The sequence below is a fragment of the Canis lupus genome, chromosome 14 (genome assembly GCF_011100685.1).
Source record: "Canis lupus familiaris isolate Mischka breed German Shepherd chromosome 14, alternate assembly UU_Cfam_GSD_1.0, whole genome shotgun sequence".
Lineage (NCBI taxonomy): Eukaryota > Metazoa > Chordata > Mammalia > Carnivora > Canidae > Canis > Canis lupus.
This window is the reverse complement of record NC_049235.1, coordinates 42,172,681-42,188,705: the sequence shown is the minus strand read 5'-3', so window position 1 is coordinate 42,188,705 and position 16,025 is coordinate 42,172,681. Positions and strand designations below refer to the sequence as shown.

Genomic DNA, 16,025 nt, shown 5'->3' with positions numbered 1-16,025 from the left:
CTTGACAGAGAGTCGATGTTACCTAATACATCTTACTCCTTTAATTTGCCCTTCTTCTACCCTTCTGAAACTGCACTTCCACTTTGGCTGTGGTTTGCATTGCTGCTTTTGCTTTAGAAGCACCTGGGGAAACTCAAAAATAAAAACTTAATCATGGCCCATTCCACCAAAGGTTCTTATTTAGTTGCCTAGTATATCAACTAGCACATAGTAGTGTGAATAAATTTGGAAGGGAAGGAGGGAACAAAAGACAGAATGACAGAATAAAGACAGGTGGTTTGTTCATTATACCATAAGCTGTCTTTACAATAAACTCATCTTTGATTTTAATAACTGCAGATAATTCTCCAGTCTGATTACCATTGATTACATCTATTATGTTCCTATCTCCTTAAGCAGCATTAAAAAAAAAAAAGCAAACACACCCTCATAGGTTGATTATAAGATGTTTCTTGTTTTTTAAAATAATAAATTGTGGCCAGGGGTGGAAAACGTATCTCTCAAATCTGGGAAATGCAGCCCATACTCCATAAGAGCTATTGGCTTTGAATACCCTTCTCTATATAGAACTCCATGCTCTGGTCCTTAGTCCTTTCTGGAAGTTACTCTGTTCTGGTAATGATTCTTGTAGGAAAAAAAAAATCTAAGTATGTTTTTAACCTCCCTCTCTCTGTTTGGTTATATTTAGTTCTTGCCTTCCCAAAAATATATGAGCTATATTTTCAAAGTCTAAGTGTACATGAGAGAGAGAGAATGTGAGTGTGTGCGTGTGTATGTGTGTGTGGTGTATTTCCTGTGTGAAACCATTATTTCAACCAACAGGAGTTACAGCTCTAAACCTAAAGGCCATTTGGATCAAAAGCAAAGGCTTGTCCTTGGATTTGAAGTTGCTCCTGTCTCTAAGTTGTTCGGAAGGCCACTGCAGTTTCAGGAGGTACCATCTCCAAATGCCAATTCCTACCTCCATATGCGTGTGCTTTTAAAAGGTTGAATTGCCCTGAGGTAGGGCTTAGTTTTCTGTGTTTAAAAGTTCATTTTGTCAGGAAATTGTAAATATAAAGTTACCTTTCCCTGTCGTTTATCATTCTGCAGCTCATTAAATTTCAACTAATTGCATCTTCAGAATTCAAGATCTTAATGTTTCTCAGCTTTACCACCAGAGCAAAATCTTAACACTCAGGTCATTAGAGTTCTATTTAGTTATCCTAGGCTATCAAAAGATCTTCGTTTAGAAATAGGCAGATCCTGATTAATGAATATGACTTAGAAATTTGAAAGGTAAATATTTCTAGTAAATCTCACTCATTTTAGTAGTCATTCTAATTGCTTGTGGCATTTTCCTTAATGACATCTTCTGGTGGTAAAATGGCAGCAGTGGCCAGGAAAGTAGATTTGACAAATGTCTAGCATACAGGAAAAGTTGAACCCTTAAATAGGTCTGATTCTTCAACTTTTTAGGTGGACTCTAAGCTTCCATCAAAGCCTGATGGGAAAAGTCTGGCTCTGTTGACTTTAAGCTGACATGATCACTTTTCTTCTAAACCCTTTGAAGACAATGAAGGGATGCCAGTGCCATTCTATGAAAAACTGGGAGGAGGAAGTTGCTCCCAGTGAAGCCTAGCTAAAGAGAGGGAAGCTAATCCTGGGACATTTGTTTTATGTAATCATAGCCTGTAGACAAGCAACTGCCAGTTTCCAGGCAAATAAAAATAGTATGTATTTGAAAACCAATTTTTACTGCAGAGCTCTTTATGAATTCATTTTACCTGTTTCAGTTTTAATTCAAGTGCAAGAGGAACATTATTTTTTTATGAGCCAACTTTTACTGGGTTTCTTTAATTTTTAAGCATTTCAAAGAAGAAGGGGTAAAGAGAATACCCATAAATTATGAAACAGACTGATTTTATCCAAACTTGCCATGCTTTTGACACCTTTTCTTGTTTGTCCTTTAAACTTATGTTGGGATGAAATGTTCAAATGAGAACCAACATGTATTTTTATTTTCTCTTACTTGTTTAAGCTGCTTGAAAATATATTCTGTGTGAATTGGTTTGTTTTCAGTTGCTTTGCCTGGTGAGCACCATCATCATTTTGCAAGGGCTTTATTTTGTTGTTGCATGATACTCAAAACATTAGAAGGTACATTTGTGATTTATGGCAGCGGGAAAAGTAGAATTTAATCTGGAGTCGCCCAAATATGGCAGGTTGAGGGCGGTATGAGGAGAATGATAATAAATGGTGATACCATTTGCTAGGTAGGCTCCATGAGTCTCAAAACCAATAAGCTAAGAGATGCATATTTGAATCCAGTTGTATGAAAACTAACTTTATGAATACAGGCAATTATATCAGCTGACTTTACTTCGAAAAGATAAACAGGGAAAGAGTGGGGGGGTGAGAGTGGGGGTAGTCCTTTCCAGAGAGTAAGGAGTGTCTTTTCCGCAATAACCGTCACCATGCTGCAGTAGCTTCTCCATCTCTAGTCTCGTGCCATCATATAACAGGAGAAGGTGCCAAACACTGACACTAATGTTATAAAACACTGGACCATGGGAAACCAGTGTGTGCCCACCACCATCCTCTGGGGAGTGGGAAGAAAATAGTAAAGCCTTCATTTTTTTAATTTTTTTTAAGAAAAGGAAATTAAAAACAAAAATAAGCTCTGCTAATGTTTAGTAGATGGATTGGCACCAGGAGCTTATTTGGTCTGTTAGAGAGTCACATATTTAGTTGTGAGGGAGCTGGAATGCAAAGCCCCTGTTTTGGTTTTTCTAACCTTCCCCATCATCATTTGAGTCCATTTGACACAGGATCTGACTCCAGGCTTAGTGCTTTTTTCCACTAGAGTTTTCTCTTCTTCCATCTGAGCATGACTTAATTCAGTGGCAGTTGACCTGGTCTATTGGTCCACAGGGGGAGGCAATATTCACACGCTTTCTGCTGCCTGAGGAAACCAGAGTCATGACCTCTGAGGCTCTTCCAGAGCCATGTCATCACTGGATTTGCCTGCCCTGCACTGTAGAAGTTGCCCAGTCACACCCCTGCCGCAGGGGTGCTGTCAACTTGATCATTATGAGCAACCCACAAGTCTTGTCACTGGGTAACAGTCTACACCACAGCACAAGGTTCCTGTGCTGAGTGACCTGTAACTGAAAGAAAGCTAGAAACTTCAACCAAGCTTTATAAGAAGAGCAGGCGGGAGCCCCTGACCTCCTGTGCCTTGACTTTCCTGTGTCTCCCCAGGCTCCGTTCATGCTGAATATTCATTCATGTTTGTTCCTTCATCATCCTCACAGTCCTCCTATTTGTTACCCTGATTTGCACAGTCCTTTTGAGCTTATTCTCTGGAAAAAAAATAGGGAAAAGGCGTTTTACTTACCAAACAAGGAACAAGGGGGAGCTATGTTTTGGGAGAAAAAACCACCAAAACACCCCCCAAATGAATTGCAACCTCCTGGGGTGGCTTTGATGGAATATCACTATTGAGCGTATGGGGCAGAGAATCTTGCATCTAATACCAGGTTTTTCTGTGTAGGTGAAAATGGAAACAACCCAGAGTCAATTAGATTTGTTTTTTTGTTTTGTTTTGTTTTTAATTTGGTAGGGAAAAGTGAGCTGTGCAACTTGTCTTCTCTCCTGGGGAGATCAGCCTGGTCAGAAACTTTTCACTAATTTTGCCACTCATCTGGGGACTAATGTAGGCAGGCAGGAATTAGACTTCCAGAAGTGGCTTTTCTGGCTCCTTGAATGAGTCCCTATTTACTCTTAGATTTCTTCTAATATAAAGGCAAGGTAATCTTCATTTGCAGAGAACTAGAACCTTCTGAGGCTGGAAGGGAAATTTGTTATGGGAGACGAGAATGCTGTCAGTTGACATGTATCAGAGGCCAGCTGGAATCCAAAGTGGACTGCACCTTGCTGAATGCTCTACTCATGTAGTAGTGGAGTACCTCCCTTCCCAGTGTTCATATGTTCCTTTGGGACCTTCTGAGCACTTTTTTTTTTAAGATTTTATTTATTTGATAGAGAGAGAGAGAGAGAACACAAGCAGGCAGAGCAGCAGGCAGAGGGAGAAGCAGGCTCCCTGCTGAGCAAGGAGCTGGACATGGGACTCAATCGCAGGACCCTGAGATCATGACCTGAGCCGAAGGCAGACACTTAACTGACTGAGCCACCAGGTGCCCCTTCTGAGAACTGCTAAATTGATGCCTGTTGAGGTTGTTCACCTTTCTCCTGTGACAGACCACCCTGCTCTAGGTTGGTCCTTGGGAAAGCTTCAGCAGGGAGGTCATCTCTCTGTCCTTCCCCAGCAGAAGGGAGAGCAGACAAAAATATTAGTGCATAGTGGCAAGGGCTCCACTTCCCTTTCTTTTTTTCTTCTCAATATCCTTGATGGACCCACTCAATTTTATAGCAGTGTTATTTATTTTTGAACTTGAGTGACAGTGATATCGAGGAGCAGGGAGCTGAAAGGGAACTGGACAGCAAGGTTTTTCTACAGCTCCTATCTATTCCCATAATAATTGAGGCTGTAGGAATACCTCTGGTCCTGCACATGGACTATTTTCCAGTTTCCTTAGTCCAGCTTGATGGACTACAGATTGTTCCCCTGAGAATGGCTGTCCTTGGAAGTTCTATCTGTCATTTGGAAACTGTTGACAAAGGGACAGATTTTCTTTGCAGGATATACCAAACCCAAGGTATACATGGCTGCTGTCCAATAGAAATATAATGCAAGCCACATATGTAATTTTAAATTTTCCAGAAGGAACATTCAAAGTACATAAAGAAACAGGTGAAATTAATTTTAATAACATTTTCTTTAACCCAATATACTCCAAATATTATATCTACATAGCATCAATATTAAGAAATTATTCAGATAGTTTACATTATTTTCTTTGTATGAAGTCATCAAAATCCAGTGTATATCTCAGACTTACAGCACTTCTCATTTTTTTTTCTTAAAGATTTTCTTTATTCATGAGAGAGAGAGAGAGGCAGAGACACGGGCAGAGGGAGAAGCAGGCTCCATGCAGGGAGCCCAGTGTGGGACTCGATCCTGGGACTCCAGGATCACACCCTAAGCCAAAGGCAGGCACTCCACCACTGAGCCACCCAGGCATCCCAGCCCTTCTCAATTTGGACTAGTCACATTCCAAGTACTCACTAGCCACATGTGGCTGCTGGCTTGATTAGTGTGGGCCAATACCTGTAGACTTTATTATTATCAATCACAGTATTTTTCGTTTGTTCCATGGAGCTGTTTCTTGTTGCTTGGGCTGAGTGCAAATGTATACTTATTAGTGAAGACCATTTAGTAATGTGGAAAAGGAAAGAATTGGCTTATTTGCCCAGGCTTCAGTAGAGTAATAACAACGGCAGGCATGAGACAGTTTTTGGAGATGACCCTTGGTGAAATCCTGAAGCTGGCATTCTGACAACCTGGGAAGACGATTCCTCTCTAGAGAGACTTGTCTGGGGGGATGGACAGGTCCGCTACTGGGGCAGTTTCAGTTCATTATATCTACTCATTGTGATGAGGGTCAAAGGCGACTCTTAAGAGGTTAGGGAATCAGTAAAGGGCTCTGAGAACAGACTCTGAAACAAGAAGCCAAGCAAAGAATCCCCTCAAGTGGGCCCCCATGACTTTTCTATTCAAACTAGAGGAAATATATTATTCTGGGTCATTATTAGAAGTAATTTTAAGCATGTAGTTAAATTTTAGGTAGTTAAATTTTCTTTCAAATAGCTCTAGGTTGCAGTGATGGCTTGCTGGATCCTTTTCAAGTTGGCGTTGCTTCCTGTTCCCCTCTCAAAGCAACTGAATTATTTAGAGTTAAGTTGTAAGAAGGCAGGAATAATTTTCTTTGGCCAAAAGACATTATTTGTATAATCGCTGGACGCTCACTCAAACTTGTTTCTCCACTTTCGTTTTTCTTTACTCGTCTTGGCATAACCAGCTGGTAGGGGAATGGCAGGCACATGGGGGTGTTTATTCTGAGTTCATTCACTCTCTTTCTTTGTCTTCATTTTTCCTTAAACTTGGAAGCAGAATATGTCCCTTTTGAAGAACAGCTTGGTTGCAGAAGTGACTACCGTTTCATTCAATGGTGGCATAATTTTTCCACCAGTCTTCTCTAGGCAGGCCCTGGGGGATCCGGCTTCCTGCACTGCAGCCCTATATCCCCACAGAACCACCAGGAAGAAGTAGAGCCAAAAGTGCAAGCAACGGGCCTCAAGGGCTGAGGCACTGTCCGCGCAAGCTTGACAACTGTCTCCAGTCGCAAACATTTCTTGAACATTCTACTCCACAGCTGAAATTCAGATTTTCTTTTGCAGTTGAGCTTTTGGGAAACCCTGGGGAATTACCCTACGTTGAAGTGGATATTGGTGAAGTTAATTCTCTTCTGTTCAGGAGAAAGGCACTGGTGGGTCATGCTAATTGCCTCCAGCAGAAAGAACTCCCAGCTACACTGGGGTTTGTAATAGAAGAATGATAAGTAAGGCAGCCAGAAGAGGAAGTGTGGAGGGCTGCTTTGTAGGAGTTTCATTGATTTAGCATCTGTAGGGAAAGCTTCTTTAAAAAAAAAAAAAGAAAAAAAAACCTTTATTTTTGATGAGTGCACAGGAGAACATTCAAAACTAAGACAGATAGTGGCCAAGTGGGGACCGCTGTGCAGCCTGGAATAGCATAGGCTGCCGTTCGACCATTTCCCCAGACAGGAAACCACAAAATGTTAGAGATTAAGGTCACTAGATCATTGGGAAAAGAGCATAACTTTGTCTGCAAAGTATTATGATGGATTGTAAATGGGCCAAAATATAAGCATAAATCTTTCGTCTAAAAATGCAACAGAAATCCAGCCTTCTCACAAAGGCGCAGTTGGCTTTCCTGTCGTACTGAGAGACCAGAGCCCCCTTTGGCGGGATTTCAGTAATTTTCCTAATAAGTAGAGGAGTAGTAGGGAAAGCAGAGAGAAAAGCTTTGTGTTCTCTGTCAGTAACACGTGTGTTTCAGTTTGGGTTTAAAAAAAAAAAATGCTAAGGCTTAGATCAGTAAGTGGCCCTCATGCATTTTATTCTCAATCTTACACTTTTCTACTGGTGACAATGAAAATATATCAAAATCACATTCATATGCCTTTCTTCCCCAAATCCCTTCTTTCAAGTATTTTGTTGTACAGCCACCATGGAAAGCACTGATGTCTTTTTTTTTTCCCCTTTGAGTATCATGGGCGACTCCCTAACTTACTTGAAGTCAGAATCTGACTTTAGAGGACTGGGGGTGTTTTCAGGGGAGTCTGCAGGTCAACTGGTCTGCGGCTATCTTTGGCTAATGGTTGGTTGCTTTTTATCTTCCTGGAAAATATTTACCCTTCAGGGGTGTGCGCTGTGTAAAATAAGGTTAATTGTCATCTGATTCTGTTCATCTGGTCTTTACTAGGGAGAGGTTTTCTTGCTGAGAGAGTTAAATCCATGGAAAAAAAAAAAACCTGATTTATATACATCCAGAAGCTGCAAAGTTTATGGTTTAAAATGTTAAAATTACTAGATTTTTTAAAGAATTAAGTGGAACTGACTGGTTGACCCCTCTTTTAGGAAAATTATGAGATGAAAGAGTAAACGTGCCTCTCCTCATCTAATTATTCTCTGCTTTGGAAAGTTAAAAAAAAAATCTGGAGCATTAGGAGGCTAGGGGGTCACATCTTTTCATATCTGTACCCTGGGTGTCTAGTCCTCAGGCTCTCCATGAATATTTACTATTGAATAAGTAGAGATTTCCTAGCAGCAGATTAAACAAGCAAACAAACAAAACACACTCCACATATAAGTGAGCATGCACTCTTTCCTCCAACTCAAACAAAAGGCCACTTCCTTTCCATTTTCAGTGGAAGTAAAATTCAGCTGCCTGTGGATCCAGGAAGGAAAGGAAATAAATGAACAGAGTTGGATTGAGACCTATTGATCTTTCTTTTTTACCGATGACAAAGACATAGATACAGGGAAATATTTTCCTCTTCTAAGAAAAACAATAGCATAAGCAGTAAAGAGATGACAGGTGCCCTTGCACCTCTGTCAGAGGAGACACTGAGGAAGGGGTGGGGCTGGTCTCAGCCACTGCACAGGGTTAGCTCACTGTGGGTGAGTGGAAATACAGCCACAGCTTGGTCAGATCTCCCAGTAGTTAAGTGCTGGCCTCTAATTCCAAGAGCAGCAACAATACCATGTAGACTACATGAGTATATATCTGTAAGCACAACGCAGACCTACAGCAGCCAACTTAAAATCTCTTCATCCCACTATAGGAACTCACTTTCCAGGTTATTCTTGATCAAAAGTAACAACAACGTTGTTAAAACCTTGCTCTTCAGGTTACAGGATACTTTTGCATCTCACATCACATCTGGCCCTTCCAACAGTCCCAGAATATAAATATTCCACTTCACAGAGGAGAGAATTAAGGCTCAGAGTGAGTCGATGACATACCGAAGGTCACTTAGTAAATCCAGGCCTTGGGAGGCTGAGCTGGGGCTGGAGCTCAAGCCTTCTGTCTGCATGCCTCATACTACTTTTATGAGCCCACTGTTTGTTTTGTCAAATTGATGACCTAGTGCAGTTGCATGAGAATTATAACTCTTATTACACCCTAAATCACGATTGTAATTCTTACTTGGATATTGTAGAGCTATTTAAATAGCTGCGTTGAGCTTTTCAGATGTGTTGATAATAATAATAGCTGTTAGCACTCATTGAACATTTACTTTATCCCCAGAATGCAGAGAGCTTTACATGCGTTATGTTATGTCATTTTCCCAGAGACTCTCTGTCATATACAGTTCCCTTCCACCCATTTTACAGATGAGGAAATGGACCTCTAGACAGATTGAGGAATTTAAGATAATCTTGCTAGGAAGTGACAGTTAGGATTCAAACCACAGAGCCTGTGCTGTCAACTATAAATCTGCATCCTTCATTCCACGCTTACCTTTAGGTTTGCTTCCTGCCTGTGGAATTACAAAGATGGAACAAACCACTTGTTCAATGTGTTCCTTTGGGGAGCAATGATTTAGTCAGTGAGGAAGGACAGAGGAAGGGTTAGATGCATGCACTTTGGACTCAAGCAGGTCTGAGCTTGACTCTACTACCAGTTACCTCATCTCCCTCTACCTTTGTCTCCTTGCCCCTAAAATGGGATTTTTGGGGAAGGTGTTGTGAAATCATGTATAGTTCCTCCAGCATAAGAAGAATGAGAATATTGGGGATCCCTGGGTGGCTCAGTGGTTTGGCGCCTGCCTTTGGCCCAGGGCGCAATCCTGGAGTCCTAGGATCGAGTCCTGCATGGGATCCTGGCATGGAGCCTGCTCCTCCCTCCTCCTGTGTCTCTGTCTCTGTCTCTCTATCATAAATAAATAAATAAATCTTTAAAAAAAAGAAGAAGAATAAGAACATTCTGCTGTTATTCAAAAATGTCCTTTTAAAAACTATACTCTTTTTTATTATTATTATTTGACAGAGAGAGAGAGAGAGAGAGCACATGCAAGGGGAGTGGCAGAGGGAGAGGGAGAAGCAGGCTCCCTGCAAAGGCTATATCCTTACCATACTTTTCTAGCAGTCAGATATGGGGAAATTCCTTGCAATTTGAATCCCATGCTTCAAAACTAAAAGTTCCTTTAAAAGAGTAATTTATAAAATTATGGCTCTGACTACCAAGAAAAGATTGCTGAGATACCATGCCCAATGTGTGTAAAATTAGGAGTGAAAGGCATGTTATTTCAGGCATTTGAATAGATGGAGTTCTGGTTTATACTGGCTGGATTTCCTCCTACTATAGGCCTTTTCTGGAAGAGTGAGATTGGCAATCAAGTATTTGACACTAAAGTACCATCCGCATATTCTGAAGGCTTATTTTAGAAGAAGGGCTTTTTGAGTCTTCTAAGTCATTCTCGTTATCAACCTACTTGAAAAGGAGGAGGACGTAACACGCACTGAACTCCTAATTTGTGTCAGGCACTATGCTAGCAACTCTGTGCGCAGCATCTCATTTACTCTCACTACAATGAGGTGGGTAGGTCTTCCCATCTTCATGCCCAAAAAAGGGAATGCAGCCCAGGGAGGTTAAGCCACAAGTCCAGGGGTTCCCAGTTACTGAACACTGGGGCAAGGGTGACACAGGTTCATTGTTGTATGAGTTTGGATTTTCTGCTTCCAGCAACAGAAACAACTGTGCTTACATAAAAAGAATTGATCAAAAGACATGATAAGTCATGGAATTCACAGAAAAATTGAAAAAGTGGAGTGAGGTAAGATTGGGACTGCAGAAAATTCTGGGGATCCAGATAGGCAAATTAATGGGCAGACTCACCAGGGAACCTATGTCACTGTGCCCACAATTCAAATTTATGAAAAGAGCATTTGAGTGCCGTAGCTTAGGTCACGCGCTCATTCCTTGTACAGAGGAGGCAGGATGCTGTGATTGACAGCCTCCACTAGGGCTGGATCCATTGCAGGTGCACAAGTCCTGTTATCAAAGGAAGGGAGAGTGGATGTAGGCAGCCCAAAGCAACAGATGATCAGCATACAGCCTTACAGAAAGCTTTTAGAGAGTACGATAGACTTTACCCAGTAAGTGTCAATACTTTTCCTGGGATGCCAGGTCCTGTGCAGGGCTGCAGGCAGGAAAGTGCTAGGAGAGCCCTGTTCTCAGGAAGCTGATGCTCTGCCTCAACTGCTTAATCAGTGGCGCTCCCTACAAGAGAAGTGAGGCATCTGTTACCAGCTGAATAACGGCCTTGTACACATCCTTGTGCTTAGAGCCAAAGTGAGAAATGACTGAGAGCTGTCATCAGAGTTGGACTAACAGACCAAGGTTGTTTCTGAACTGGAGGTGTGAACTGTGTCTCACACTCAACCAGCTCTCCATTCCCAGAGGCTTCCAGTAGCACTAAACATTTAGCTGTGGGGAGTCAGTAAATGCTTGTTGGTTTGAAGGAATTTCTCTCTTTTCTTAAGGAGTTCTAGGTAGGAGTTTGGAAGTCTGGGATCTCGGACATATCCTGGCACCTCTTGTGTCACAGTTTCCTTAACAGTTAAGTAGAGGCAGACGTTGTAATTCCTGCCGTCTTGACCTCATGAAGCGTATGAGAATAAAGCCATATGTACAAGAAAGCACTTCGGAAGGCAAATAGCAAAAAATGCTTTTCTCATCTCTGCCTTTGGACCAAACAAACAAACAAACAAACAAACAAACAAAAGATGCTTGTAATCCAATCTTTCTTATAAATGCTTGAATTCTGGAATGGATTTTTAAGGTCATCAACAAACAAACTAGTTAGGCTATTTATCTTGTCATGAAAATTGAGCACTGGTAATATTTGAGTTTATTCCTCAGTAAAGACCACCTTTTGCCAGCCAAGAGTCCCAACCTCTTAGTGTTATTGTCTTACTATCTTATTATCGTTTCATTATAAAAACATCCTAATTATATTTACCCCCCTAACACACACAAACAACCCTAGCAAATAGTCAACTCAAAACAAATCACCCATATTTTAGTTATCTTAACTGTTAGTGTTTTGATGTATTCTTTTCCCAAGTTGGAAGCACCTTTATTGAAAATGTTGTAACTAGGGCAGCCCGGGTGGTTCAGCGGTTTAGTGCTGCCTTCAACCCAGGGCGTGATCCTGGGGACCTGGGATTGACTCCCACGTCGGGCTCCCTGCATAGAGCCTGCTTCTCCCTCTGCCTATGTCTCTGCCTCTCTCTCTCTCTCTCTCTCTCTCTGTTTCTCATGAATAAATAAATAAAATCTTTAAATAAAAAAAGAAAGAAAATGTTGTAAATATAGAGTACAAGCAGTGGAATCCTGGTCTTCACTGCTTTTTAATAAGAAGTTATTTTTCCATGTTTTGCAAAACCTTCCATTTCACCAAGCTAACTGATCAGATCTCTAAGTAGTAAAAGAAAAGAAAATTCTCCTTTACTCTTTAATTAAGGCTTCACAGCTGTCCAGGAAAGAAAGTGAGGACACTGGGTGTTTCGGGGGGTGGCCTGGTGTTGTCACCGCAAACCAACTCCATCTGGCCAGTCTGTCCCTTATGCCTTGTGTGTTTTAGTCTCTGCTCAGAAGAGAAGGGTAGCTAAAAGCTGCATTCATGTCGGTCTCCATCTCTCTGTCTTTAGATCTTGTTGCCTAAAATACTAGCAAGCCTCAGGGAGAGGTTTGCCCCAGACTGTCACAGGGTTAGCCTGAGAGCCCTGCCTCCTGGGGAACTCCTCAGGCCAAAGCTGACCAGGGCAGCTGGTCACCCTACCAGGAAGAAATGGAGCAAATGTATCCAGATCCTTCATAATTGGCCAGCTCATCAGGGCTTAGGCTTTGTCCCGGAACTCCTCTGACTACCAGGACAGAGGTAGCTGAGTAGCATGTGCCCTTAGGCATCAGGACCACCCACTCCTAGCTCCCCCCACCTGGCTTCTTGGCTCACTGTCACTGGATCCTGAGATCTCTCTCCCACTCACCCAGCTCTAAAGGCTACTGAGATATTCCTGTCAGGGCTGATGAGAGTAAATGTGACATTTAGATAAAAATAAAAGCTCTGGAATTCTTATATTTAATGCTGGCAGCCTTAAATGCCAGCTTTGAAATCACTTCACTTGATCATTAATCTGATCTTTTCTTTTCCTTTTTTTTTTTTTTTTTTGCATTTGACTTATATGCCCTTTAGAAGTTAAAAATGTTTTCCTTGCTTTAAGAAGATTTCCATTCGCCCCCAAAAGTAGGCCTTCTCCACATCACATGCACAAAATTATGCAGTTCGGCCCTCCACTGTCTTGTTCCAGAGAGTTAGTGCTCTTGTTTGTGATGAGTCTTGAATAACAAGGGGCACAGCTCAGGGATGGATTTCATTTCAATTCAGTCCAACAAACGTGTATTCTAATGCTGTACAAATAAGCCTGTTTTGGCTGTAACCTGTGGATTTGCATCTCTTAAAGATAAAAAAAAACTCAAATTAATTTCAAAATATACTGATGATAGGAAGATAGCTCCAAGAGACACACAGAAAGATGCAAGCTTCATTTAGTGGCCACGGAGTGGAAAACAGCCTGATGCACTTGTGTATTTGGTAGTTAATCAACATCTTTTCATGGAATTCTAGCAGAGGAATTACTTTGTAGATGATTATCTTCGTTAATCAGGCCTTCCTAGAATGGTGGAGTATTTAAGCCGTGTTCACTGGTACAGATCATGTGTAATTGTTTCCATACTGTTGGCAAAACAGCTGTAGGAGTTTTGCATGGGCCATACGTACCCAAGGTCTTTGAGGCAATTTCTTTGTATAAACAATGCAAATTTTCATTGCTATAGTTGAGTTAAGTTTTTTAAAGAGGCTTTAAATCTATGAAGAGCTTTTCCTTTGAGTTTTTGCTTAAGGAGAGCGGAGGTGGTGATGGTGACCCGGTAACATAAAAGACCCGGTGCTCCGGCCGCAGAGGCCCAGGACTCTTTCATCTTAGGCTGAATCCTGGCCCACTGCTGCTCGAGGATTTGGAGTGTGTAAAAGTCCGGGGCTATTTAATTATGGGCAAGCCTTTTAAGAAGCCTACACCAGGAAGACAGAGATGGAAACATATGCAGTAAAACATTTTATATCCAATTTGAGGATTCAACCAAAGGTCTTCACTTGAGCAAAACCAGAACTTCCAAGTAGATCAAAGGTAGCATTGGAGTTGAGGAAAAATTCTTTGCCAGGGATTGAGAGACAATATCTTCTGAGAATTAATATCGTGTCAGTTTAGTTGCATAAAAATAACCTAAGAAGAGTGGAAAACAAAGGAGAAAATTACTCAGATTTTGTACCACCTCAATTAACCACTGTATTCATTTTTTAAAAGTTGCATTCCCTATCTGTAAATATGTACGCCTATTTTATATATTCATAGTTGTGACGTCTATTTGACTTTCAGCTTTCATACTTAACAGTATGTGATAAGTATTTTCCACATTACAGCATGGTTCAATGAAATATTTTAAATGCTTTTGCACTATTCCATAGAATTTCTGTATCCTAGTTTATTTAACCCAGTCACTAATTATGGAACTTTTAGACTGTGTTCCAGTTTTTCATTATAATACTCAATGAATATATATATATGTATGAATATGAATATATATGTATGTATGAATATGGTTATAAATATGGCTTTATATATATGTATATATATTTTTTATTTCTTTGGCTTATTTTCATAGATTTTTTTCCACAAACTGGGGTTACTGGGACAGAGAGTCTCGGCATTTTCAAATCCTTTTGTTGAAAATGGATCACTGTTTTCCTGAAGAGTAGTGCCATTTTACACTTCATCAACACTAGGTATTATCTGAATTCTTTTCAAGCCAGTTGAATATTGTTTTTGGAGAAAAGACAGGAATTGTTTCAGAGTTGTTTCTGCTATAAGATCTACCAACTTAGCAAAAAAAATATGTATATATATATATATATATATATATATAATATTCTAGGAAGAAAAGGCATTCCTCATTGTTGACAAGTGGCTATCATGTCTAAGAAAAGGAGGCCATAGAAGTGGCATGGCAAACATAGTTGCCTCCAACAAGTCACAAATCTGAGGTACCCGCTTCTATCCATCTGCCTCAAAAAATTATGGTCGCCACTGTAAAATCAGTGTCAGAGGGAGAGAGCGTGGATTAGCAGCTCCTGAGAGAATGCCCAGCTCACCAGCCTGAAAGCCAAGTTAATGGAATGCTGTCTTCGTGCAAATCCAATGGTGTAGTGTTCCTCGGTTCCACGGAAATGTAACCACAGTCCTCTTCTTGTACACAGCTGTACATCTAAGTGATATCACTGGATAACACAGCACAAATGCTTTTGTAACTGAGAGAAGCCTTTGTGCAGATTCCTGTTCGAACAAGGTTCGAACTTTTGGAAGAATAGCAATGGCTGGGGCAGCCCAGGTGGCTCAGCGGCTTAGCGCCGCCTTCAGCCCAGGGCCTGATCCTGGAGACCTGGGATCGAGGCCCACGTCGGGCTCCCTGTGTGGAGCTTGCTTCTCCCTCTGCCTGTGTCTCTGCCTCTCTCTCTCTCTCTCTCTCTCTCTCTCTCTCTCTCTCCCCGTCTCTCATGAATACATAAATAAAATCTTAAAAAAAAAAAAAAGAATTGCAATGGCTGAGCCAAGGCTGGCATTTATTTCAGGTTGTTGGTGTGTGTGGCCAACTGGAAGACAATGACCCCACCCTCCTACTGGGCTGGCCTCTGAGCACACTATCAGAAAACCTCACATGACCTTGCCTCTCGTGCACATACTATCTATACCTAGATAGGTATGCTGGCTTTACCTGTTGAGTCCCGCGTTTGCCCACAACTCCATTTCATTTCAGGTTCTGATCTACAATGGCCAACTAGACATCATTGTGGCAGCTTCCCTGACAGAGCGCTCTCTGATGGCCATGAAGTGGAAGGGGTCCCAGAAATACAACCAGGCGGAAAGAAAAGTTTGGAAGATCTTTAAATCGGATTCCGAAGTGGCTGGTTACGTGCGGCAAGTGGGTCAGTTCTGTCAGGTACGGAGATACTTTGGGACCTGTAGGTTGAGGGGAAGGGGATGGTGGGATCGAAACTAAAGCCTGCATCCCTGTAAGGCCTGGCTCGCCCCACGCAGAGTCACACAGCAGCCCAAGCGTGTCTTCCGTAGCCCTCCTTTCCACAGAGCAGTGTCTGAGTTCCTTAACGTACATGGTGCGTAACGCAAAACAAGATGAAAGGTGAGATATTGTTCAAGAGACAAGACGACAATCAAAAAGATAATACTCAGCCCAAAAAGGCAAATCATTAATGAGAGAATTTGTACAGAAGGGAGCTTGAACACGTGATGTAAGTTAGCTTCAATGTAATCTCTTCTGGCAAATCTGTGCTCTTATTTGGGTCCCACACACGAAGCCCCAGGACCGAATCTGTCCATCTGATGCCCCTAGTGTGACCTTCACTTTAGGAGTCAGACCT

The 16,025-nt window shown here is 41.5% G+C and overlaps 1 protein-coding gene across 6 annotated transcripts in view; it reads left to right on the top strand.

The window, feature by feature from the left end:
- Positions 1 to 16,025, top strand: part of CPVL (carboxypeptidase vitellogenic like) — a 126,844-nt gene that overhangs the window by 82,315 nt on the left and 28,504 nt on the right. For all 6 annotated transcript variants that reach the window (XM_038557205.1, XM_038557206.1, XM_038557209.1 and 3 more), the window contains one exon: positions 15,404 to 15,586. In XM_038557205.1, coding sequence (XP_038413133.1) covers positions 15,404 to 15,586 — 183 coding nt within the window. The remainder of the gene's footprint in view (positions 1 to 15,403; positions 15,587 to 16,025) is intronic.